Source organism: Desmodus rotundus, chromosome 3 (genome assembly GCF_022682495.2).
Source record: "Desmodus rotundus isolate HL8 chromosome 3, HLdesRot8A.1, whole genome shotgun sequence".
Classification (NCBI taxonomy): Eukaryota; Metazoa; Chordata; class Mammalia; order Chiroptera; family Phyllostomidae; genus Desmodus; species Desmodus rotundus.
Genome location: NC_071389.1, coordinates 191275883 through 191300026, shown reverse-complemented (window position 1 = coordinate 191300026; position 24144 = coordinate 191275883). Strand labels below are relative to the sequence as shown.

General features: G+C 45.7%; 1 protein-coding gene across 2 annotated transcripts in view; it reads left to right on the top strand.

Moving 5' to 3' along the window:
- SYN3 (synapsin III) overlaps positions 1–24144 on the top strand; it is a 408941-nt gene that overhangs the window by 17067 nt on the left and 367730 nt on the right. For both annotated transcript variants that reach the window (XM_045187147.2, XM_053922017.2), the window contains one exon: positions 13520–13973. In XM_045187147.2, the coding sequence (XP_045043082.2) occupies positions 13663–13973 (311 nt within the window). In that variant the 5' untranslated portion in view covers positions 13520–13662. The remainder of the gene's footprint in view (positions 1–13519; positions 13974–24144) is intronic.

Here is a 24144-nt window from a genome sequence, read left to right as displayed (position 1 = left end):
GGAGCCAAACCATCAGGCCAAATTCTGTCTCCACATCAAATTGCAGTGGCGACTGGGCAAGTTACTCTACTTTTTCTGTGCCTCAGCTCCTCTGTATGTGAAGTGGGGCTAAGGGATAGTAACGAAGGGTAACTGTTAGGACTAATTAGGTTTAGTGTATGATCAAGCTTACAACAGTACCTAGCACATAAGAAGCATTATGTAACTATTAGCTGCCATGATTGTTACTATTACTATCATCATTATTATTGTAAAGGTCACATGATGAGCAGGTAAGGTGCCCACATCTGCTAGCCTTGCCCACCACACCTGCTTCTTGACATGAGCAGTGAGGCTGCCAGCTCTCCTAGTCTACAGAGGGGACTGCGTCCTCACAGTTGCAGCTGAGCTTGCATTTCCAGAAATGGAAAGAAGGCCAAGTAGGCTGTAGCCAATGAGGGAGGGGAAGCAGGTAGGGATGATGTCGTCTCTGATAGAAGCTTGAATGCCATCCAAAGTCCACTGGGGACCCCAAAAGGAGCAGTCATGTCAGGGAAGCAGCTAGAGAGGCAGGGAGGCCAGATGAGAGCTTCTGCTTTGGTCCAGGTGACAGATGACAGGTGGTTTAGACCTTAGCGGTGACTGTGGGGGTGAAAGAAGCAGCGGGTTGGGGGCTGAGTTGGCAAGGAGTCGACGATGGCCTGGATGTGAGAGGCTAGAAAGGAGGAATTGTGGGATTCTCCACTTTTCTAGCTCAAACAACTAAGTGGCATATTTGCTCAGTTGGGGAGGATGGAGAGGGGCAGGAAATCAGTTCTGTTTTGGACATGATAAATTTAAGATGCCTCATAGCTATGCCTTTGCTACCCTCAGAGTGAACTTGCTAAACTCCTCATTAGGGCGACACCTGGCCACTAGAAGCACGGCCAGACTGGCTACCTGCCCTCTGGAAGCTTAGGCAGGAGGCCTGGCAACTGAAAGTGGTAAGATTGAAGGCTGCAGTACTCATGGCCTGGTCTCAGCAGTGGTACCATTCTCTCTCTCTCTCTCTCTCTCTCTTCCCCCCCCATCTCTATCTCTATCTCTATCATCTCTATCTCTACCTCTCCCTCTACCTCTACCTCTCTCTACCTCTATCTCTGCCTCTGTCTCTATCTCTATCTATCATCTCTATCTCTACCTCTACCTCTATCTGTACCTCTACCTCTATCTCTCTCTCTATCATCTTTCTCTCTATCTCTCTCTCTATCTCTATCACCATCTCTCTTTGTGTAGCTTTATCTTTCTTTTTCTTGCCTGTCAATAGCTTCACTCTGAGGTTCTAGGTGGCTGGTATTTGCCCTTCATTTTAGCTCGCCCTTTGCACCCACAGGTACTGAGTGAGCCTCCCTAAGTTCTCCTTTGTCTCTAGGAAGGAGGTTGCTTATGTGGCTCCCTGTGCTTTTTGATCCAGGAGAAAGGAACAGCTTGTCTGATTCCCGGGCCTTGGCAGTGCCTTGATTCCAGCTCTGCCTGCTGCTGCCTCCAACTCAATGAGTCTGCAGCCAGACATGGTCCCTTCCCAAACCCACAGTGGCCTGTGTGTACAGGGCTCTGCAGGGACACAGAGTAGTTCTCTTAGTCCTACTTGGTTGGTGAGAGTAGTCAGGGAAGCCACCCCGGGGGAGAAGGGTGAGCTGAGTCAGAAGTAAGAACCAGCTGAAGAATGGAGGAAAGCAAAGGGAAGGTCATGCCAGGCAGAGTGACCAGAGATGTAAAATCGTTGTGAGGCAGGCAGGGTATAAGGGAACAGATTCTAGACTCATGGAGCTCTGAGACATCACAGTGTGATGGAAGATCAGTAGGCCCTGGCCCCAGACAGACCTGGGTTTGCATCCTAGTACCACTGAGGGGCAGTGCTGCTTAATGGTTAGGACCATGCCCACTGGAGCCAGGTTGCCTGTTTGAATTGCAGCTCTGCCACTTAGCAGCCCAAATGTAACTTTGGGCCTCAGTGTCGACAGCTATACAAGGCAGGTAAGAATAGCGTTCCTATCTCATGAGGTTGGAGGAAGGATGCCATGAACTAATATGTATCAGGTACATAGAACGGTGCCTGGAGGAGCTGTCATTGTCATTTAAAGTTGACCAGGAGTAAATTACCTATCATCTCTGGACCTCAGTTTCCTCCTCTGTGAAATGGGGATGATAGCACTTCCTGGTCAGGATTGTTGTGACAGTTGGGGACCATCAGTAGGCCATTCTTGTGCAATCCCTGGCTCCTCAAATACGCTCAGTAAATGGTAGCTGACGCCAGCACCACCATCATCATGGAAATTACTACACTTCCATGTGGGCTATTCTGGTGTCGAGTCCTTGTTTATTTATTCCCTCCCTCTGCGCAGCAAACATCATGGATCATCCAGCCTGGGGACTGGAAACTGAGTGCCATAACTCTGGCCATGGTTGTCCTGAAAAGGCTGTCTGCCTTTTCCTGGGTAGCAGAGGTTCTGGCCACTCCATCAGCTTTCCCCCAAGTCATGGGCAAGGCCCGCAGCAGGGTTGTCCCTGAAGCCGTGAAAAATGAGCATTCCACAGATGACTTCTCCCCCGACCCCCTGCCCTGCCCCGCCCCGCACTGAGAAGGGAGGAGCCATGCTAAACACAAGGAAATCCTGAGATCACTGCACTCTCAGCTCCCTCCACTCACATGGAATTGGATTTCCACCTGTGGCCCCTCTGATGAGGATCCTGGAGAGGACAGGGAAGGCTCCCGGGCATCACAGCTGGGCTTCCTACGTGTTCTGTCCCTGTCTGCTTCTGATCTGGTCTGTATCTAGGGAAGACGAAATAAATGCAGTTAAAACTGGACCCAGGAACCAGACTGCCTAGGTTTGAATCCCTTCACCAGTGACCAGACATAAGTCACTTTATCTCCCTGGCCTCTGTGTTTACATCTGTATAATGGAGATGGTGTTAATAATGGCTTATGTCTCATAAGATTGAGGGTGGGGAAGGGACTGGAGAGGGAAGACACACCTGTGTGATATAGTACTTGTACCCAAGAGAGATGAGGGTGGCCTGGCAAGGAGGGGAGGAGAGAGATGGAATTGAATTTTAGAGCCACTTACGACATGGAATCCCATTGGAGGAGGAGCAGAAGGTGGGGAGGGACTATGAACCACATGTTATCTTCAGGGTTCGAGCCTGACTGATGTGAACACAAAGGGACGGGGAAAGCAGAGCTGTTTGCCCTCAGGAGAGGAGGGTGCTGCCCAGAGGGGCCGGCATTCTAGATGATCTCACCATGGTGGGCATCTCTCCAGCCCCAGTTTAGAAGGAAAATGCCTAGAAATAATATTGTGAAATATACCCACAAAACCACATGTGGTTTGTTTCACAGTAAGTTAACATCCCTAGAAAATCACCTGTATTTATTCTGAAGGGCCTCTTGTGGACAGCAGTCACCCAGGGCCTCAGGATGACCTCCTAGCGCCAGACCTCAGGTTGTCAAGGGCCTCTGTTTGGACTTTGACATGACCTTTTGTTGGAGGTCTTGCTAATCAGATGCTGGCTGGTGTGATTGTCAGGTAACACAAGCTTGTGTCCCAGGCCCACGTGGCACTGCTTGGAGAGCTCTATAAATTCTGTTTGTACATAAATCAGGCAGTTGTTTTGTGGCTAACTTATTTATAGTTGCTTTCTAATTTTAGGTTAAAAGCTTTAATTTACTTTGATTTGACCCTGTTTTGGCATTTCTCTATTTGAAAGTATTTTGGATTGGGGAGGGTGATCTTGAAAAAATGGAAGAATCTCGCTTATCTTGATCTCAAGGAGGCTCTCCTACAAAATTTCCAACAAGGGGAGGGAGCTGTCGGTACAGAAGCCTCACTCATCCACAAATCCTGTCTCCACAGCCCGAGTCCTCCTTGTCTGGGGACCCACAGAGCCCCACCTGTGGGAACAAGAGTGTTGCCACTCACAGGAGATCAAGGCCTGTGTGAGTAGATTTGAACTCATCAAAGCCAGCGCACGCTTTCATGTTGCTGTGGCTGGAAAAGAGCTCTGCGGATGAAAGGCCCACAGATCTGTGTGTGGAGGTGGAGCCACTCCCTCGGATGCGTGATTGACCTTTTTTCAGGAAGTTAAGCATCTCTCAGCTCTGCAACTTGAATGGCGCAGCCTCTGAGTTTCTCAGGCTCACCCTAGACTTCCTCACTCCCTGTGCTCATCAATATATTGAAGAAGCCCAGCCCATGTTGTCTACATGAATTTTTAAACTTTCTGCTTCTGCGGAAGGGGTTTTAGCAGCTGTTAATTATCCAAATGCTGGGTCCTAACGGGTGAGGGAAGGAAAATCTTCCAGCGCTCATTGAGCAGAAGATGGAGAGAGAATTTGTGTCTGTATATTTACATGGGGAAGAACTCATGTAAATTAGATGAAATTAGATATTCCCTTGCATTCTTCCAATTTTGGTTCAGTTTAGGATTAGTGTCAGGCCCTGTGATAGCTGCTTTATTTTATGGAAACTAGCAAAGTTTAGGAATTTCCAGACAGATGGAAAAAACTACAGCTTAAAACTACAGCATGTTTAGTCTTCATAAACAAAAAGGTGATCATGGCTTAATTTCACTCCTGTTTTTGAAGAGGTTCACACAACAAATCTTTATTGAACCCCCACTGTGTGCTCGGCACTTTTCTAAGTGCTCGGGATACGGTAGCGAACAAAGCAGAGAGTGACCTCTGTTCTTAGAGGCTTATTATCATCAGAGGGAGCCGAGACTTGACAGTAGGCAAAATAAATAAGTCAACTATATAGTTTCCAGAAGGCAATGCATGCGATGGGAAACAGAACAAGTGGAATAGCGTAGGAGAGATCCAAAGTACCAGACGGTTTAACATTGGGTGGTCCGGGGAGGCCTCGCTAAGAAGGTGACATTTGAGCAAAGATCTGAAGGAGAGGAAGGAGTGAGCCATGCGGGTTTCCACAGAAAGAGTGTTCCAGGTGAGGGAGCAGCCAGCGCAAAGGCAGCTGATGAGCAGGTTTAATCACTGGAATTCATCGTCTTCCTTTATTTTCTCAGAAATGTGCCAGGCCTTGAATATTCCTTGTCTAATGAAGCTTTGTAGGAGAGTCAGGTGTTAGCCCATGAAACACCATGCCATAGACATCTGCAGAGCCCTTTAAAGATTAAAAAGCAATTTCATGTGTGGTGCCGGGACTGCTCTGTACCTACCCTGGTTATACGAATGTGTTAACATTCATAGCACTACATACCAAAAAAGTCTACTTTACCCCATTAACTTAAAAAATAAATGTTTCGAAAAGTAACTTAATGCTCTTTATTTTGCTCTGCTCAAAGACCCTGTGGAGAGGGAAGATGTGGATTGACATCTTCGCTTGGCAGATCAAGAACCTGTGGCCCAGACGTTACTGAGCTCCAAGAGGCGGAGCTGGGTCTTAAAGTCAGATCCATCCAGAGCCCCCTTTCGTGTAAATACTGCTCTCCCTGCCACATTGCCTCCCAAACTCGAGCTGACCGCACTGTCAGACCTTCTGGCGACGGGAAACACATACTGTCTGAAAAGCAATCAGAATAGTGACAACAGCTAACCCAGACTGCTCATCCTGTGCCAGGCACATGATACTTCCCATGTGTTAGGTTGCTTAATTCTCATAACAACCCTGTGAGACATGCTGTTATACTCTCCCCATTTTACAGATGAGGAAACTGAAGCACAGAGAAGTTAAGAAACTTACCCGAACCAACTGTGTTGGTGGTAGGTAGCAGAGCTGGGATTAGAACACAGGCAGTCTGGTTTCAAGGTGTGTAAGTTTAACCTTCAGGCTTGCTCGTCCAGGCTTGTGTCCACGTCTAGAATTTTGAGGCCCTGGTAGTCCTTAGCCTGGGTTTGGGAGGGGCCTTGCACTTGAAGAATCCTTTTATTTTTTTCAGGAAGGCATTCTTTTTGTAGTTTAAGGTTCACAACAAATTGAGAGAAAGGTACAGAGATTTCCCATATGCCCCCTGCTCCTACACATGCATAGCCTCCCCCATTATCAACAGCCCCCCGCCAGAATGGTACACTTGTTACAATTGGTGACATTAACATATCATAATCATCCAAAGTCCATAGTTTGCATTATGGTTCAGTCTTGGGGTTATACATTCTGTAGATTTGGTCACATGTATAATGACATGTATCCATCCTTATGGTGGCACACAAAGAATTTTCACTTTCCTCAATATCTTCTGAGCGCCACCTATTCATCCTCCCCTCACAATCCACCGCTCACAATCCCTGGCAATCACTGATCATTTTGCAGTTGACTCTTGAACAATAGAGGTTTGAGCCATGCAGGTCTCCTTCTGTGTAGAGCTTTTATAATAAGTACTGTAAATGTGTATTATTTTCTTACTACTTTCTTTTATCTGGCTTCCTGGATTGTGATAATTTAGTATGTGATGCATGTGACACACAAAATGTGTGTCAATCAGTTGTTTATGTTATTGGTAAGGCTTCCAGCCAGCAGTAGACTATTAGTTGTTAAGTTTGGGGGTAGTCAAAAAGTTGTAAGTGGAATTTTGGCTGTGGGGGCGGTTGGCACCCCCTAACCTCTGCAGTGTTCAAGGGTGACCTCTGCTGTCTCCACAGTTTTGCCTTTTCTAGAATGTCGTGGTTGGAATCACACAGTATCTATGTAGACTTTGCAGACCGGCTTCTTTCACTTGGTAATATGCATTTAAGATTCCTCCCTGAGTTTTCATGGCTAGGTAGCTCACTCGTTCTTAGCACTAAGTAATATTCCCTTGTCTGGATGTACCACAGTTTATTTATTCATTCATCTACTGAAGGACACCTTGGTTGCTTCTGAGTTTTTGGCAATTATGGATAAACATCCTGCTATGAACATCTGTGTGCAGGTTTGGGGTGGGCACGAGTTTTTAACTCCTTTGGGTAAATACCAAGGACCATGAGTGCTGGATCATATGGTGACAGTATGTTAAGTTTTGTAAGAAACTGCCTTATGCCTTCAAAGTGGCTGTGCCATTTTTCACTCCCACCAGCAGTGAGTGAGCGTTCCCATTGTTCTGCATCCTTGCCGTCACATGGCTCTGTCAGTGTCCGCGGTTGTAGCCGTTCTGATAGGTGTGTAGTGGCGTCTCCTTGTTCTTTTAATTTGCATCTCCCTGATGACATGTGATGTGACACATCTTTTCATATGCTTGTTTGCCATCTGCCTATCTTCTCTGATGTGTCTGTTAAGGTCTTTGGCCCACTTTTAGTTTAGTAGCATGCTAACCAAGACTGTGGTAGGAATGATGGAGAGGAGAGGATGATGTTAAAGATGTTTGGGGAGACAGAACTGATAGGGCCTGGTAACTGAGTGGCTGAAATTGGTGAGGGTTAAGAAGTAGTGAAGCGTGAGACTCAGGTCCGTGGCCTAAGTGAGTGGACAGATAGGGGGACTTCTGGGAGGAAGTCGGGGGGATAGAGGGATAAATTCTTCTGAGGATGAGCGAGGAAATAAATCTGGGTGTCTAGGAGATACCCGAGCAGACATGTCTACTCTCCTGTCCAAGCTGATCAGTTGCTCGTATTTTCCCAAAGGAGCAAGTGCCGCTGCGTGGTGGCTCTCATTCTCACAGAGTTTTTCTGCCTCTTTCGTGAAATACTGGTGTCCTTATGATTTGCACCTTACTTCTGTCTTGTGTCTCCACCAACAAATCTGAGAAGTCTCCAGCCTTTCTTGTTTTTAATAACCTTTACCAGTAAAGTCTTCCTTTGTATCACAGCCTGCAAGAAATAAGTTTGCAAAGCTGCTTTATAGTTTGTTTTTGTTTTATTTTTCCTGTCTGGTGTGGTCACTCCTGCCCACTAGTGGCCATAGGTGGGACAGCTTGGGGCTGAGTACTCCACTGGCCTACAAGATTCTGTCCCCAAGACCTCCTTCCCTTCCTTTCCTCCCCAAATCCTTCTCATGCCCACCTTACCCCAATATCAGATTAAGTTTGTCATTGAAGAGATATCCAGTATCTAGTAGCAGAAGTGAATGACTCACAGAACAGGAAGACACCTTGCAAATCATGTAATCTAACTCCCTTCTTTCTTATGTGAGGAGCCTAATGACTGTAACAGTCCCTAAGTTGTCTGCCTCCTTCACACACATCCTTGACGCTGTTTTCCACACACAAGTCAGGCGGACTAGATTATGTCTTTCTCTTGTTTATAAGCCTCCAGTAGCTTTCCCATTTGGATTACAATTAAAATTATTTTCTGTATGGCCCTTCATGATCTGACCCCTCTTTGCTTTTCTAAACATTTTCTTATAAAAATCTTCTTCCTACTTCCTGGTTGGGGTGGCCTTCCTTTTATTCTTCAACTTGCCTAGCTCTTTCTACCTCAGGGCCTTTGCATAAGATGTCCCTTTCCCCTCATTATTCCTGTGTCAGAGAGGCCTTCCCTGCCCCTCCGCATTTTAATCTCTGTGACAGCACTCTGTGTGTTGTTTACTAACTCTTAGCCCGGTCCATAAATATTTGTTCACTTGTTCATTACTGCCTGCCTTTACCAGACTGTAAGCTCCTCTGGGGCCTGAAGTAGGGAGAAGTTATGGGAAGAGACTTTGACTAACAAAAGATAGTGAGGTGATTTCGCTGAGGGTGGGAAATTCCCACCAATGTAAAGTTGACCAGATTTCCTAAAAAAGGGATTGTTAAATAATCTCTAAGTTCTTTCCAACTCTGACATTTTATTACTTTCCTATTTAGCATTTTAAAAATGAAATTTCGTTCTAGTACTGACTCAATAACTTCTGTTGTTCTAATCCTCTCCTAGATGATAATTATAAACTTTGCTATAATGTATAAAAGAAACTATTTGAAGTTCCTGGAAAGAAACAAACAAGCAAAAAATAGGTAGAATAGGAAGGGATTTGACCCTTGAAAGAAGAGAACCACTATATGAGATCCACATTTACGTGGCTCTTCCTTGAAAGCACTCCCCAGCTGACGTGGCACCAAGCAGCTGGAACCACAGCAGCAAGCTGCAGTTCTTACTGGTTTGACCACTTGGTCTACAGAGCACAGGCTAAGAGGGGAGCGGGAAAATGAGGAGATCTACAGAGAAGTCCCAGTTCCATACTCCCAATTAGATCGAGTGAGACCTCCGTTGAAACTGCATTGTACTTCAACCGGTCTTTCGGCCCATTTCTGCTTTGCATACCTGCCCACAGTAGTTAATCATGGGCTCCCCAGTCAGCCTGCTTCGTGTAAATCATGACAGCAAAGTCAGCTTCCTGATTTGGAAAGCCGACTTACAACAATCTGATTGATATTTATAGAACATTACACTCAACAACTGCAAAACACACATTCTTTTCAAGTGCACATGGTACACGTATTAAGATAGAGCACACTGAGCCATAAATTTAATCTCAGTGAATGTCAAAGCATTAAAACATTATAGATTATGTTTGTTCATCATAAATGAATCGTATCAAAAGTAATAAAACTAGAAGATCTGAAAGAGCACTGGAATTTTTTAATTAAATATATGTTTAGATAACCCATGGGTCAAAAAAGAATCACAAAGAAATTAAGAATAATTTGAATTGAACGATAATGAAAATGTAAGATTTCTGATGTTCCCAAAAGCAGTGCATAGAGGAAATGCATTGCTCTCAACATTTATATTAGAAAAGATGGAGGGTATAAAATTAATGATGTATGTTTTCATCTTAAAGATCTAGAAAAAAGAACCAGTTAAACCCTTAAACCCAAAGTAAGGAGAAGAGAGGAAATAATAGAGTAGATATAAGTGAAATAGAAGACAAATAATGGAGAAAATAGAAAAAGCTTCAAGTTGGTTTTTAACAGATTAATAAAATTTATAAATTCATAGCAACACCGATTACTCAAAAAGAGGGAAAAGACAAATTAACATTACCAGTAGTATCGGGGACAGTCAGTACATGGCCTACAGAAAATGAAAGGGGAATAGAGAAACGTTATGAACAACTTTATGCCGATAAAATTCACAGCTAAGATGAAATGGACAAAATCACATATTGCCAACGCTGAAATAACAGGAAACAGAGCACATAAATAGATTTATGAAAGGGAATTAGTTCATTATTAAAACCTTTCCAACAAAGAAGAAAATTAGCCCCAGATGGCTTCACTGTTGATTTCTGCCAATAATTTAAGAAAAAAATACCAACGTTACATAAACTCTTTTAGAAAATAGAAAAGGCGTGAATACTTTCCAGCATATTTTGTGAAGTCAGCGTTGCCCTGCTACCAAACCCTGGCAAAGACATCACCAGAAAAGAAAATTACAGACCAATGTTTACTATGAACATGGGCGCCAAAATCCCCAACAAAGTATTATCAGATCGAAGTCAGCAATCTGTGAAAGGGATAATGCACAATGACCGAGTGGGGTTTATTCCAGGAGTGCAGGTTTGGTTTAACAGGTGAAAGTCAACCAGTGTAACTCACCACATTAAGAAAATAAATGATTTTTTAAAACATAATCCTCTCAATCAATTTAGAAACTCACTTGGCAAATCTATCATCCATTTGTGATAAAAACTCCCAGCTAACTAAGACTGCAAGGGACCCATCTCAATCTGATAAAGTGCATTTACAGAAAACTTACAGCTACTGAAATGTCAGATATTGAACATTTTCCCCATAAGGTTGGGAACAAAGTAAGGCCTCTGTTTTCATTTCTGTTCAGCAGTGGAGTGGTCCTAGCTATTGTAATAGGAAGAGGGAAAGACCTAAAGGGCATTGTAATTGGAAAGGGAGAAATAAAGATGTCTCTATTTGTAGATGACATGCTTATTTAAATAGAAAATCTTAAGTAATTGGTAAACAACGACTAGAAACAATAATTGAACTTATCAGGTCAATATGTTGACAATAATTGGCAAATACATTGTATTAGCAACAAATAAATGGAAAATGAAATAGAACAGTTTTAAAATATCATCCCCCCTAAGAAATCCTTAGAAATCAATTTAACAAAACATGTGCAACACCTCTATATTGAAAGTCATATAACATTTTTGAGAGAAACTAAGGAATTAATAATTGGAGAACTCTACCATGTTTATGAAGTGGAAAATTCAAGATCATTGAGAAGTCAGTTTTATCCAAACTGAGCTAGAAATTTTATGTAATCTCAAACAATATTCTATCAGACTTTTTCATTCAAGTTGACTTTAAAATGCATTCAAAAATAAGAAGTAGAACTCCCAAAACAATCTTGGGAAAGAAAATGCAAGTAGGAAGACTCACTGTACCTGATTTTAGGACTTTTATATCAAGGTGGTATAAAGATAGCAAACATCAATGGAGCATAATAAAGAGTCCAGAAATAGACCCATATGTATATAATATATACAAATTATATAATTTTGCATAATTACATAATCTATTAATTTAGCATAATAGATTACTAGATTATTATATAATCTATTATAGAATTATATATTATATAATCTATTATAGAATTATATATTGATTATATAATTAAATAGACCCGTATATTATATTATATATGTATATATATATAATATGTGTGTGTGTATGTATACAGTCCATTGGTGTCAGCAAAGCTACCAAATTCACTGCACAAAAATACCTTCATAAACAGCTCCGGAAAACTGAATAAGTAACCCTCACCTCATACCACTCTGAAATCAAGTTTGGATGGATTATAGACCTAAACAGAAAAGCTAAAACTCTAAAGCTACTATAAGAAATTTGAGGACAAACTCATCATCATGTTGGGGTTGGCAAAGATTTTAAAGAGAAGACATAAAAGGCCTAACCCTAAAAAAATGGTAAACTGGACTTCATAAAAATTTAAAATTTGTTAACAAAATGTCTGCAGATATATGTAACAGATTTTACGCATGTACTTATAAATATGTATACATATGCATGTATATTTGTATTTATATATAAAATATTCCTAATAACCAAAATATGGAAGTACGGTCTCATGGTATAATTTCTTCTCATTGGGATGTTTTTATCTCAAGTAACAGTTCACTTTGTCTAAGAGTTATTTTATTCTGTCAAAATCCTACTCATAAAGGAAGTAAAATGGTAAGCAAAAGACTAACAGACAGTATTGAAAATATACATACCTGACAAAAGACTTATATCCAGAATGTATAAAGAACTCCTACAAATAAATAATAAAAATATGAACAGTCTACCTGTTTAAAATGGGCCAAAGACTTAAACAGTCACTTCACAAAACAAGATGTATCAATGGCTAGGAAACCCATGAACCTTGTTCAACCTCATTAGGTATCAGAGAAAATAAATTAAAAATGCAATGAGGTACTATTTTACACCCATCAGAATGGCTAAGACTAAAAAGACTAATAACAACCAAGAGTTGATAAGGGTGTGGAGCACTGGAACTCTCAAATGAAGTGTGCAAAATAGTACAACCACTGTGGGAAATTTTTTGGCAGTTTCTTATAAAGTTAAATGTATGCCTACCCTAGAACCTAACAAATTAACTTCTGCATTTGTATTTTGCCGAAGAAAAGCCTCTTACTCTCTCTCGTCACACAAAAATACTTAAATTAAAAAAAAAATCTGTGTAACAATTCTATTCACAGTTCCCCCAAACTGGAAACATTTCATGCGTCCATCAACAAGAGAATGCAGTCACGATTTGGGTTATTCATCCAGTGGGCTGTTTCTCAGCGGGATGAAAAACAGAACGTCTGTTGATACGCACAGCATAGCTGAGTCTCCAAACCATTGGGTTGAGGGAACGACGTCAGGCACAAAAAAATAATACATGTGATTACATTTATATGAAGTTCAAGAATAGGTAAAATTAATATCTAGTAACAGACATCAGAAGACTGTTTGCCTATGAGGATGTGTGGATTGACCAGAGAGGGGCCCCAAAAAACTTTCTGAGGGTTGATAATAAAGCTATACCAGTGCATACAAAGGCAGGTGGTGGGGAAAAGCCATATAATTGCACGGCCCAAACATAACCACTGTTAACATTAACATTCTGATATATTGTCTTTCCATCATTTGTTATTTGAAACTTTATGTGATTGCAGTCATTCTGTACCTATAATCTTGTGTCTTGATCTTTTTATTTACAACATAACATTTTTGCTACTAACATCCCTTTATCTGTACCTTTAAAAACAGCCGCAAAAGGCTTCCCTGAGTAATTGTGCTGTGGTGTATGTGTTCAATCACGCTGTGACCGAACACTGAGACCCTTTTCAGCATTTGCTCGTGCACATAACCCTGTGGTAAATACGTTTGTGCAGGAGGCTTCCTCTGGAACTCAGAGTCCTTTCTTGGGCTAGAATTCTAGAAAATAGAAATTGTAGGTTAAAAGGGTGGGCTCTAATTACATGCTGCCAAATTCTTTTTCAAAAGAATGTCCCACTTTCCGTTGCCCCCAGCATCAGGGCAGGAAGGTGCCTATCTGCTCCTCAGGGGTGGAGGCGGTTTCCACTAACGTGTGTGTTGACTCATTTCCACCCGTCAACAGAGACCGCTGAAGCCGACTTGTGCAGGATCCCCCAGGCTCCTCTGCTCCGAGACCCCACTACTCCGTCTCCTGGCAGCCTGGTGTTCTGGGCCTCACCTAAGACCAGTCTGAGGAAGAACAAGCCATCTCGTCCACCTGCAGCCATGAATTTCCTGCGGCGACGCCTGTCTGACAGCAGCTTCGTGGCCAACCTGCCCAATGGCTACATGACAGACCTGCAGCGCCCAGACACCTCCACCAGCTCGCCTGCTTCCCCCGCCATGGAGCGGAGGCACCCCCAGCCCCTGGCAGCCTCCTTCTCCTCTCCAGGATCCAGCCTTTTCAGTTCCTTCTCCAGTGCCATGAAGCAGACTTCGCAGGCCCCCTCAGGGCTGATGGAGCCTCTGGGTCCCTCCACACCTGTTGTTCAAAGGCCCAGGATCCTGTTGGTGATCGATGATGCCCACACAGACTGGTAAGCGGGAATTGCAGGCTCCCCCAGCTGGGGGCAAGAGAGGAAATGGGGCTCATCTAACTCTTGTGGGGTGGGGAGCATTATACACGGCTGGGTGGTGTGGAGACTGGCTGGAGCAGGGGAAACTAACAATTGCCAAGTGGTGACATCGTACCAGGTGCATGGCACCTACTTTGTCTTTGGTCCACGCTCTGTCACCTGCAAATCCCAGAAGCTCTAAAAACTAAAAAATGTTGTTATCCATTTGATAGCCAAGGCTGATCAAAAGGAAGTGAGACCATACTAGTCTTCATTATACCACTTACTGTGCTTGGTCATAGGATTTGTTCCAAACATTTTTTTTTAATCCTCACTTGAGGATATATTTATTGATTTGAGAAAGGGAGGAAGGTGGTTGGGGAGAGGGGGGAGAAAGAGAAAGAAACATTGATGAGGCAATATGGACCAGTTGCCTCCCTTACATGCCCTGACTGGGGATTGAACCTATAACCTTCTGGTGTACAGTAGGATGCTCGAAGTAACTGAGCCACCCAGCCAGGGCTACTGCAAACATTTAATGCGTTTGATGTGGGGTGCTGCCCGGAGCCAACTGGAAGTGTTATATAATGCATAATATATTGTATATGCACCATCTTACCTTTCTAAAAATAGGAAAAATTTTAAGATCTGAAACAGTTACTTAACCTCCTCAGCCTTATGCATCCTTCCCCTCCCCTGCCACCCACTGTCATTAAATGAGATTTCTGTGAGGTTAAAAGAAACCCACAGAGGTCCACAGCCCTTAATAAAACCCTTGGGACCAGGGTGCCTGAGTTTGCATCTCAGCTCTTACATATACTGGTAGTCTGGCCTTTCAACACTGAAGGTGGACAGAAGTGACATGCTTTCCAGCCTCTTTCCATGGTAAGCTCCCCAGGGTGGAGACCTGAGAAGCGTGTCAAAGTCATTGCCAGCTTTGTTCCCCAGGTAGTTACTGAGCACCAGGTAAGTGCAAGACACAGCCTTAGGTGCTCAGGTAAGTGGTGAACAGACCCTTCTCACATGGAGCTGCAGTTGGAGAGTATGTCTTCACTCCACATTTTTGGTAGAGGCAGGTGATAAATATCACTATTTACAGAATCTGCAATCCAGGAAGTGAGCGCAAACTCAGAGATGTGGCAGCTCCCCACCCAGGGCAGTTCTGACAGTCGACCCATGCAAGGGAGGCCTTGGGGGCTGGAGAGCAAGGTTGCAGGCCTGTGTCGCCAAAGGCTGCCATATAGTAGGCACCCAGTAAATACGCACTAAATGAATTAATTAATGCATCCAGTTTGCGAAGCACGCCAGGTGCACTGATAGTCTACGGTAACATGCGTGTGTGCACTTACATTCATTCCTTGAGAAGGTAACTCAGGTTGGGAGTGATCGAGTGGAAGACATTTATAGTGTAAAATACACATACAATACAGTCATCATTAAAGCATCTTAAACAGGTTCAGATGTCAATCTTTACTTTCCTGCCAAGAAATCACTTCATCTCTAGCAGTGTGTTCCTGTGCATGGCCTCTGCTCTGATCAAGTCTGCACTGTCTGCTTGCTTAAGGGTTGTTACCAGGAAGCCTTGTTCATCTCTGCCTATGGGCTTATGTAAACCAGCATCTTTAGGTTCTGAGTTTAGGGGATGATTTCTGCAGAGACGTTGCCCCCAGGGACTCTTGCCTGTGCAATCCTGCTGGCAGTCCACCCGGGAATCAGCATGCCTGCGTGGTGTTTGCCAGTCCTCTGTTTCTCCTTAACCCAGTGCCTGACCTTGATTTTGAGTGTTCTCTGCTGACTGTGTTATCCCTGGTTTAGTCAGGGTTTGCCATGATTTGGTGATGGGTAGGCACTTAAAAACCTGTGTCAGGAAAGTTACTTCCTCGGTGGAGGATGAGATAATAAATGGCAGCATGGTGCGGTGGTTAAACACACAGACTTCAGAGCTAGGCTCTCTGGGTTCAAATCCAATTTCTAAGCCATTGTACCTGGATGACATGTGCAAGTTACTATACCCAAAAGGGAATAATAATAATACCTGCCTTGCAGAGTTAATAAGTGTGAATAGGATTAAACCTGAGTTAATATAAAAGTGCTGGTAGACAGTAAGTGTACATTATTACCATAGACTATTGTGACCTTCTGTGCCACATTCGTCATTTTGACAGCAGGCCTGCATAGGCTTGCCTGTTTAATCTCTTCATGCCCATATTGGGCAGAGTGGATTAGGGTTTCCCTAGTGTGCTGGGGTTTTCTGCTGGTCACTCTTCCCTGCTAGCTCCTGGGTGACAAAGTTGGGTCTTACTGATCTCTGTCCTCTCGGTGCCCATATGACATGCAGTATAGTGTCGGGGCATAACGAAGGAGGTTGAAATACAATGAATGGCCTCAGCCCGGGAGCCTTTGTATTTCGACTCTGGTCTTCAATCTCTGCAACCACAGCCATGGCCAATGTGTGAATTTTAGGCTTTGCTCACTGGGGGACACAATATTGGCTAGAGGAATTTCTCCCAGTGTATTTCAGTCATGTTCATATACCCACATTTTAATCAGGTCTTGAGAACAGCAGTCTTTTTGCTTGCTCCTCAGTGGGTAAAAAAGAAGTGGGAAGCTGAGACTCATTCACTTACCTGGGAGTTGGCTCTGCATTCATGGGATGTTTGTGATAGAATCTTCCTGCCTGCAGGCACATCAGCTTCTTATTCAGAACTCCATTTTACATTCTTTGCAAATTTCCTAACCTCTCACAATCTCAGTTACATTCCCAACTTTCTCCTAACGAATGCTGGCATCTCAGAATCCTCCTGATCCTTCCCCTGCAGATTCCTATCCCTGCTTCCAGGAGCGGCCAGCAGGTGGCGGGCCAGCCCCACTGTCCCTGGACGGCTTTGGCAGAGCACCCGGCTGCCTTTGTCAGGCCCCTGCCCAGCCTCTCCTTCATTGTGGGACTGTCTCCCAAGAGGAAAAAAGTAGTTAAAGAGGGAAAGCCAGCTCACCCAGCGCCTTTCTTCCCTCTTTGAGATGATAATGAGGGGGGAGATGTTCCACTGTCTGGACCCAGAGGGAACCCACCGGGAACAAGGCTGCTCCCTTTTCTCCCTTCTCAGCCCCAGGTCCTCTGTCTTTCCTATCCCCAACCTGGGCCTTCCTGCAGTCTGGTGTCCTTGCAGGCAAGGGAGTTGCAGGAACCCCGCACTTTTTCCCTCCTGGTAGGGAGATCACAACTCCCAGACTCTGTGAACCAGCCAGGGCTCCCAAGGACACTCTGATACCTGGCCAGTGACCTGCGGAAAAGGACTTTTCATCTTCTGAGTGGAAATAGAGGGTCCCAAAGCCAACTTTGCTGGGAAGAAGGACTCGTGGTTCAGCATTTTAAGGTCCTACCACTCTGGGATTTCCCTTGGAGGTAAGCCCAGCTAGGGCAACGGTGTTTGGGGAGTTTTGGACCAGCACCCCCTTCACCCACCACCCCCCAAGGTCAGGATCAGGAGTAGGTCTGAACTAAAGTTGATGCTGCCCTCTGGGATGAGGGACGATCAGTCTTGAAAACCAAAGAGAAAGGAGAAATAAAAGACATGGATTTCAAGCTCAGTTTTCTGCAGCCTGCCATCACTCAGCTGATTCTCTTACCTAGAATTTTCCAGCAGCTTCACTAGGCTCAGGCCTCACCTGGTTACCTTCCATGTTGCTACCAAGTTATAGTCTTTCTGAAACACACATCTGATCAGTGTGCTCCCATACCCTCTGTGCATCCGTTTTTATAATCCCATGGTGGTGCATCATTGCCCTCAAGTTCAAATTCAAAGTCCTAAGCTTGACTGCCCTCCCTCTAGTTATGTAATTCTACTTCCTGCCTTGCTGCTTATTCCAAAGAAATAGCAAACAACTTATACTTCTCAAACATTGCCTTTTTTGCCTTAGTATAGTCTGTTCTCTGCTACCTGAAATACCCTCCTGTATCTTGTTCACTTGGCCAGTTTTCTTTCATCCTTAAAAGCCTGGTCAGGTGTCACTTCTTCCATGAAGTCTTCCCTGACACGCCCCACCCTGCCATCAGTGCTAACAACCACCTCCCTATATAACCTAACACATACCTCATTGTGCCATTACTGCCCACAGCACATGGTGTTATAATTGGCTGTTCGGTGGCTGTCTCTCCTGCAAGAACAAGGCCAGTGTCTTATTCTTCTTTACATCCCTGGTGCTCAACACACCCTAAGTGTTCAATTAGCATCTGTTGTTGCCGCACCCTGGTCCAGCCAGGATGACTTTTCATGGGCATTATGGGACCTGAGATTCACCTTACCTTAGGAGTTGGCAATAAAGTACACGCAGTTGAGTGGTTTCTGTTTTTACTCACCTATCTGTAAAATCTTGGCTCTTGATTTTCCAGTATGCTAGAGTAACTGTAAGGCAGATATTTGAGATTGTTTAAAAAATAGACAAAAGTTTTTATTATTGCCCACAGAATGTATGAGAACCCCACCTTTGATTTTCATAATCAAAACATTAATCATGACAAAAACAAAGAAACAAAAGACCAAAAAAGATTGCTCACAACCAGGAGCCTGGATGGGGTTGGTGAGGGTGTAAGGGGGGAAGGGGGCAGAGCAGCAGCCGAGCCTGTGCCCCCAGGGCCCTCCCTCCAGGGCCTCTGGAACTCCTTTTTCCTCTTACCTCACCGAAGGCTCTGTTCCTAGAACGTCTGCTATTCCTTTTCAACAATGATCTATTGTTACCTTTCCTTTTATTCTCCGCCTTTCCCAATGATTTCTTTTTTTTCTGTTGTATTGGTTGGGGAGGAAATGAAAAGAAGATTCTTGGTTTGAAACACCCTAAACTACCATCCTTCCAGCCTACAGACAGGCTGCACTCGTGCATTCCTAGGGTCACCCAGAGATACCACCCTGTACGGGAATTGGTGTCTCCACCACCACCACCACCACCACCCACCCCCCTACTGCTAGGTGCTGTCTTGTATCATTAGGAAATGTCTGTTGATTGAATGATTGATTTTGGAGCGTGATGCATTATTGGTAATGATGAATAAAGGTATGACAGTGAAACCATGGGGTGACCTTGGTGGCATTCTTAGATCCCCCTTTTCTCTCTCTCATCTCCTACTCAGTCCAACAGAAAGTCACAGTGGCCCCGCCGACAGTGTTTACACCACAGAAATTGGCAAATGCTACAAACCAGGGCTTTCAGGTCTCACCATAGAGCCGGCTGTTAACTTTTGCCAGCATGACCACTGCTCAGCACTTCCGGGGGCGGGTGGGGAGTGCGTTTCACAGGTGAGGAAGCAGAGCATAGAGAGATCACACACCTGCTCAAGGAACCAGAACAGGAAAGTGGCTGGTCTGGTACTTGAAGGAGACGAACTTCTTACAAGGCATTTCTGATGGCCTCCTGCCCACCTCTGTTCGGGGCTTCGGTGTTTGGCACGAGGTAGATGCCCAACGTCTAGGTTGAGAAATGAACGACCACATAGATGAGTAAACATGAACTCTCTGAGGATGGTGTCATGGCTTCATCACTGCCATGCGGTGAACATTTGTGCCCTTTCCACGACTAGCACTGTGTAGATGGTTTTCATCGATCCTCTAGCCCTCCCAGTAGCTGACTGTAAGGGGTGTGATTCCTGTTCTCATTTTATAAATAAGGAGACTGTGAGCCCAAATCAAAAGGGATGCCAGTGGCATATGGGATCCAGCACAGACCGTGCTGCACAGCCCTGTCATTCTTCACACTGTCCCCTGAGAGCAGGCCCCGCGCTGCATGAGAGGGCACTGGCACACCAAGCCCCTCACACCTGCATATGCGGGCATCTGAGATCTGGAAGGGCACGAGGTGGCAGGACTCTGTTATAGCCAGCAGCCAAGCACAGGGTCCTGGTGACCTCCCCTCAGAGGAAAGCATCCCGCCTCGAGGCAGGCAGCCCCATCCTTCTGTGGCCCTTGGGTGGTCGGGATGTTAAAGTGCCAGGGACAAGGGGGTGGCTGTAGCCATCCAGACACTTGGGAGCTCAGGTTTGGAACCTGGCCCCTTTGTAGAAATTGCCCTGATACTATTGCGTCTTTATAAATCACCAAGGGAACATGACAGGGTCTCTCTGTTCCTTTTCCCCTGTGCTTTCAGGTGAAAGATGGGACTTCCTAACACATGTCAGACATGTTTCCCCAGAGAGTTCAAATGGGAGAGAAGATAAAATGCAGCAAGCTTAGAGCTCTCAGGTGGCAGGTTGGGGTTGAAATCCCAACCCTGCCATTCACCTGCTCCTGGTCTTGGCCAAGCTGCTTCTCCTTTAACATGCCTCAGTTTCCTCATCTATAAAGTGGGGGCCATAATGCCACTGCCTTCACCACATATTACTCAGCTGATGGGGGTGTTATGGAGCTCCAGTGAGAGCTCTTTGCTGTTTTCCCTCGCGGGTGTTTTTCAGGATGTCCGATTTGCTCACCTGTGACATGGTCTTGCACTAGGACATGTAAGCTCCGAGAGGCAGACTTTGCCCCTCCGTGTAAGAGGTTACACCTTGATTAACCACAGTGTCCTCCATCTTACCTTAATGAGTAAGTGGATGCTCTTGCTAAAGCTCTTATCGTTACAGGAAAGTCCAGGATTGAGAATGCCCTGGGGGAGAGTCTTCCTCATAGAATACTCAGCTGCTCTAGAGTCCAGGAACCTTACCTGAGGGTCCCCCTCCTCCGCGCCAAGCTGATAACCCAAAGGCTCCAGTCTCCACCTCGGGGGCGTGAGGACCGCAGGGCGCCTTGGCGCCACCTTGAAGCCTTGTAGTGAGTCTAACTGGCCCCATGGTGACCAGGATATTCTGCTTCTCCCTAGGCCACCTGCGGAGGGTTTGAACTCAGAGCTGGAGTCACCGGCAGTGGCTTGGGGGTAGAGTTGCCATATTTAGCAAATAAAACTATAGAATGCCCAGTGAGTACTTAGATGAACGAGTATAAGTATGTCCTGTACAATATTTGGTGCAGACTCTACAAAATTATTTCTCGTTTATCTGGAATACGAATTCAACGGGCTGTCCTATATTTTATCTGGTCCCCCATGTATGGGGACAGCAGCGAGACACAGTGCCCAGCCTGGCTAACACTGGCCCAGTGACAGCCTGGCCTTTGGGTTTCCTTGCTTCTTGTTTGGGGAGCCAAGCCAGGCCCCACAAATGACCCTGTTTTCAGAGAGCAGCTTTTCCTGCCTTTGAGGAGGACTGAGGACTGTCAGTCATCTGCAGAGAGGGAGCAAACCGGAGCAGACAGTCTCAAGGCAGACTGCCTGGGTCCCCATCCTTTCTCTCCCTTAGTGACCTTCAGCAAGTCTGACCTCCAGACCTTGCATTCCTTAGCTGTAAGGCAGGACCATGCCCTGTCTTCTGTGAAGGGTTATTGAAAAGGTTAGAGGTGACATAGGTGGGGCTGGTACAGGGCTTAGCCTGTCGAAACAGACACTGAAATGGTAACTGTTATTAACAATTAATTGCAATTACTAATTGCTGGTGAATAAAATAGCTTTGGGAGCCAGGCAGAAGGAAGCCACTTGGCATGCTTCTCTCAGTTCAGCTGGATCTGCTTGAGGGCTCTCTTCCAGAAGCCCTGGAGGAGGGGTGTCTGGATGTTGGGAGGCTGGCAGACACGCCCCTCTGAAGATGAGACATGGGGGCTGGAGTCGGTTGCCTCCTCCTGGAGTTGGTTGGGCGGCCCAAGCTGAGACACACACCTCTCTGTTGAAGACAGTTGGCTCTGGGGAACACAATCCTTATGCCTCCCCCCACCACTTTGCTACCCCTAGACTCCTTGAATGAGAACAGGCCCTGTCTGTTTCCTGTAGGCAGATGCAGGGGTGTCTGGGAGAACGAGCTAGGAAAGGCCTAAAGTCACATCCCCCTCACTTCTTTTACTGCCTCGCACTGGCCAGGCAGCCTCACCTGGAGTGGTGCTGGACTTCTGGACTCTTCCTTCCCACCCTGGGCATCCCCTATCCCTCCCCCCACCACTAAGGCCTGGCCCTGGTGCCTGGGGGTGGGGAGGGGCCCTGGGCATTCCCCAGCAGCCTGCCCCGTTGCCTGGAGACAGGCTCCCTTTTTCCCAGGCCCAGCCCCTTTTATCAGGCAGACAATGTGCACACACAGTGAGGGCCTTGTGTGGCACCCAAGCCCCAAGCCCTTTGACTTGAGGAATTTTTCAAGTGCTGACCTCTCTCCGTGAGGTCTTTGAGCCATCCAATCCAGAGGCCTGGTGCCCCGGCTGCTTCCTACCCCAGCTCTGCAGGGAGAGGGGGAGGGAGGGGAAAACAGTGAAGAGTTGTCTCTCCCACCCTGGAGGAGTCTTCACCCTCTGAAACTGGGGCTAGGAAATCTGGGGGAAATGTCTCTGCGCAGAAGGGGATATGGGAAAAGATCTGATGGATGCTGTTCATTCCTAATTTCTCCCTTCCCTGCGGATGCAATGGGATCTCAAGGGAGCCCGTTTCCTCCCAGCCTCAGTTTCCTCCTAAGTCGAAAAATGACACTGGGCTGAGATCGCGGGCCCGAGAGACTGCTTCCATCAGAATGGCATTCAGACTCCCAGGCCTCTTCTGTATTGGACAGAGTTGTTTGTGAGAAAAAGAAATAGCCTCTGGCTGACTCGGGCAAAATGGCGATTTATTGGAATATGTGGGAGCCTCATAGAACCAAAAGAAAATATGGAGAGGTCAAGACCCAGGGCTCTGCCAGGATCTAGGAGGCAGGGACTTGTGGACAGTCTCTGGGGAAGGCACTTGTTTCCTTCCAGCCTTGTGCCTCTCTGCTCAAAAATCAAATTCCAGGGGAAGAAGAAAGCTGGCCGGTTCCACAGCGTGTCCTGGGGAGGGTACCACCAAGGCGGTGCGAGAGACGGGCTTGGTTCTGTCAGTACAAAGGCAATGGGGGTGTGTTACTGAAAGTCAGAGTGGGTGAGATGTCCCGCGAGAACCACTGAATCAGAGTATCTACAGGGGAGCTCGGGAAACTATTTTTAAAAATATAATAGAGCCAGCCAAGTTTAGAAACAGTCGAGTGGAGGACTTGTTTCATGTGGCTCCCTACTGATAAAACTGCGACCAATGGGGCCAACAAAGAGGGAGGCATATTTCAGCTCAAAATACAGAATGGGAAAGTCAGCCAAAGACAAGCAGACTGCCCGGTGAGGGAGTGAGCTCCCCATCATGTGCAGGTGTTCAGGCACAGCTGGGCTGGCCATTTGGTAGGAGTAATGCCGAGGAGGCTCAGACTACAGAAGGGTCAGCCTACAAGCCCTTAAAGGATTCTTGGGCCTGAACCTTTTCATCTTGTCCTCTCTGACTTTGTGTATCAGTCGCTTTTCCTGCTCTTGCCTTGATTTTCCTCTGAGAAGTTCAAAAATTTAACTTGTGAGTCTTTTCTGGTCCTCCCAAATGTGGTTTTCTCTCAGGCCCTCTGAATGATCTTCTTTTGAAGGAGTCCCTCACAGGCCATGGGCTTTCTTGGTAATAACTGTTCCTGTTCCTACAGATTTTCACTCTGCCCGGTCACAGCCTTGCCCTGGGGGATGCAGGTCCCTGGGCAGATGCCAGCCTCATTACAGGTCGTCTCTTCTCCTGGGGCCTGTGGAAGCCTGCCTGGGAGTGTTCCCCCAGCAGGAGGGAGGCTGTCTGCGATGGCAAGCGAGGGGATGGTGCTTCGTGTCCATTTTCCTCACCTCCCACCCTGGGTTTGCAGGAAGGGCAGGGGTGTGTGTTTCCTGAAGATTTGCACCAAGCTAATTGCCATCTTCAGAATGGAATTAGTTAAATTAGGGGTTGCCTGTGCAGCTGCTCACAGATACAAGCCAGTCGGTGAGTGAAGGGACAGGTGGTAGGAAAAGGCATAAGCACAGAGAAATGTTTCCTTGCTATCAGGAAAACAACAGCACAAGCTCTATGAAAAATGTATCTGCCCCTTGGTTTCAGCTTCAATAAGATGACAGGGAGCAGTGGGGACTGTGCTGGATGTGAGAATTGATGTCCCCTTTGAAGGCAGCAGCTGGGGTCCACTCAGCAGATTTATACTGTGTGGGAATAAGGGCCTGATGTTGCCATTGTTGATTTTCAAAGGAAGCCAGGAGTCTGAATTTTGTACATGAATTTTCTATTTCAAAATTGA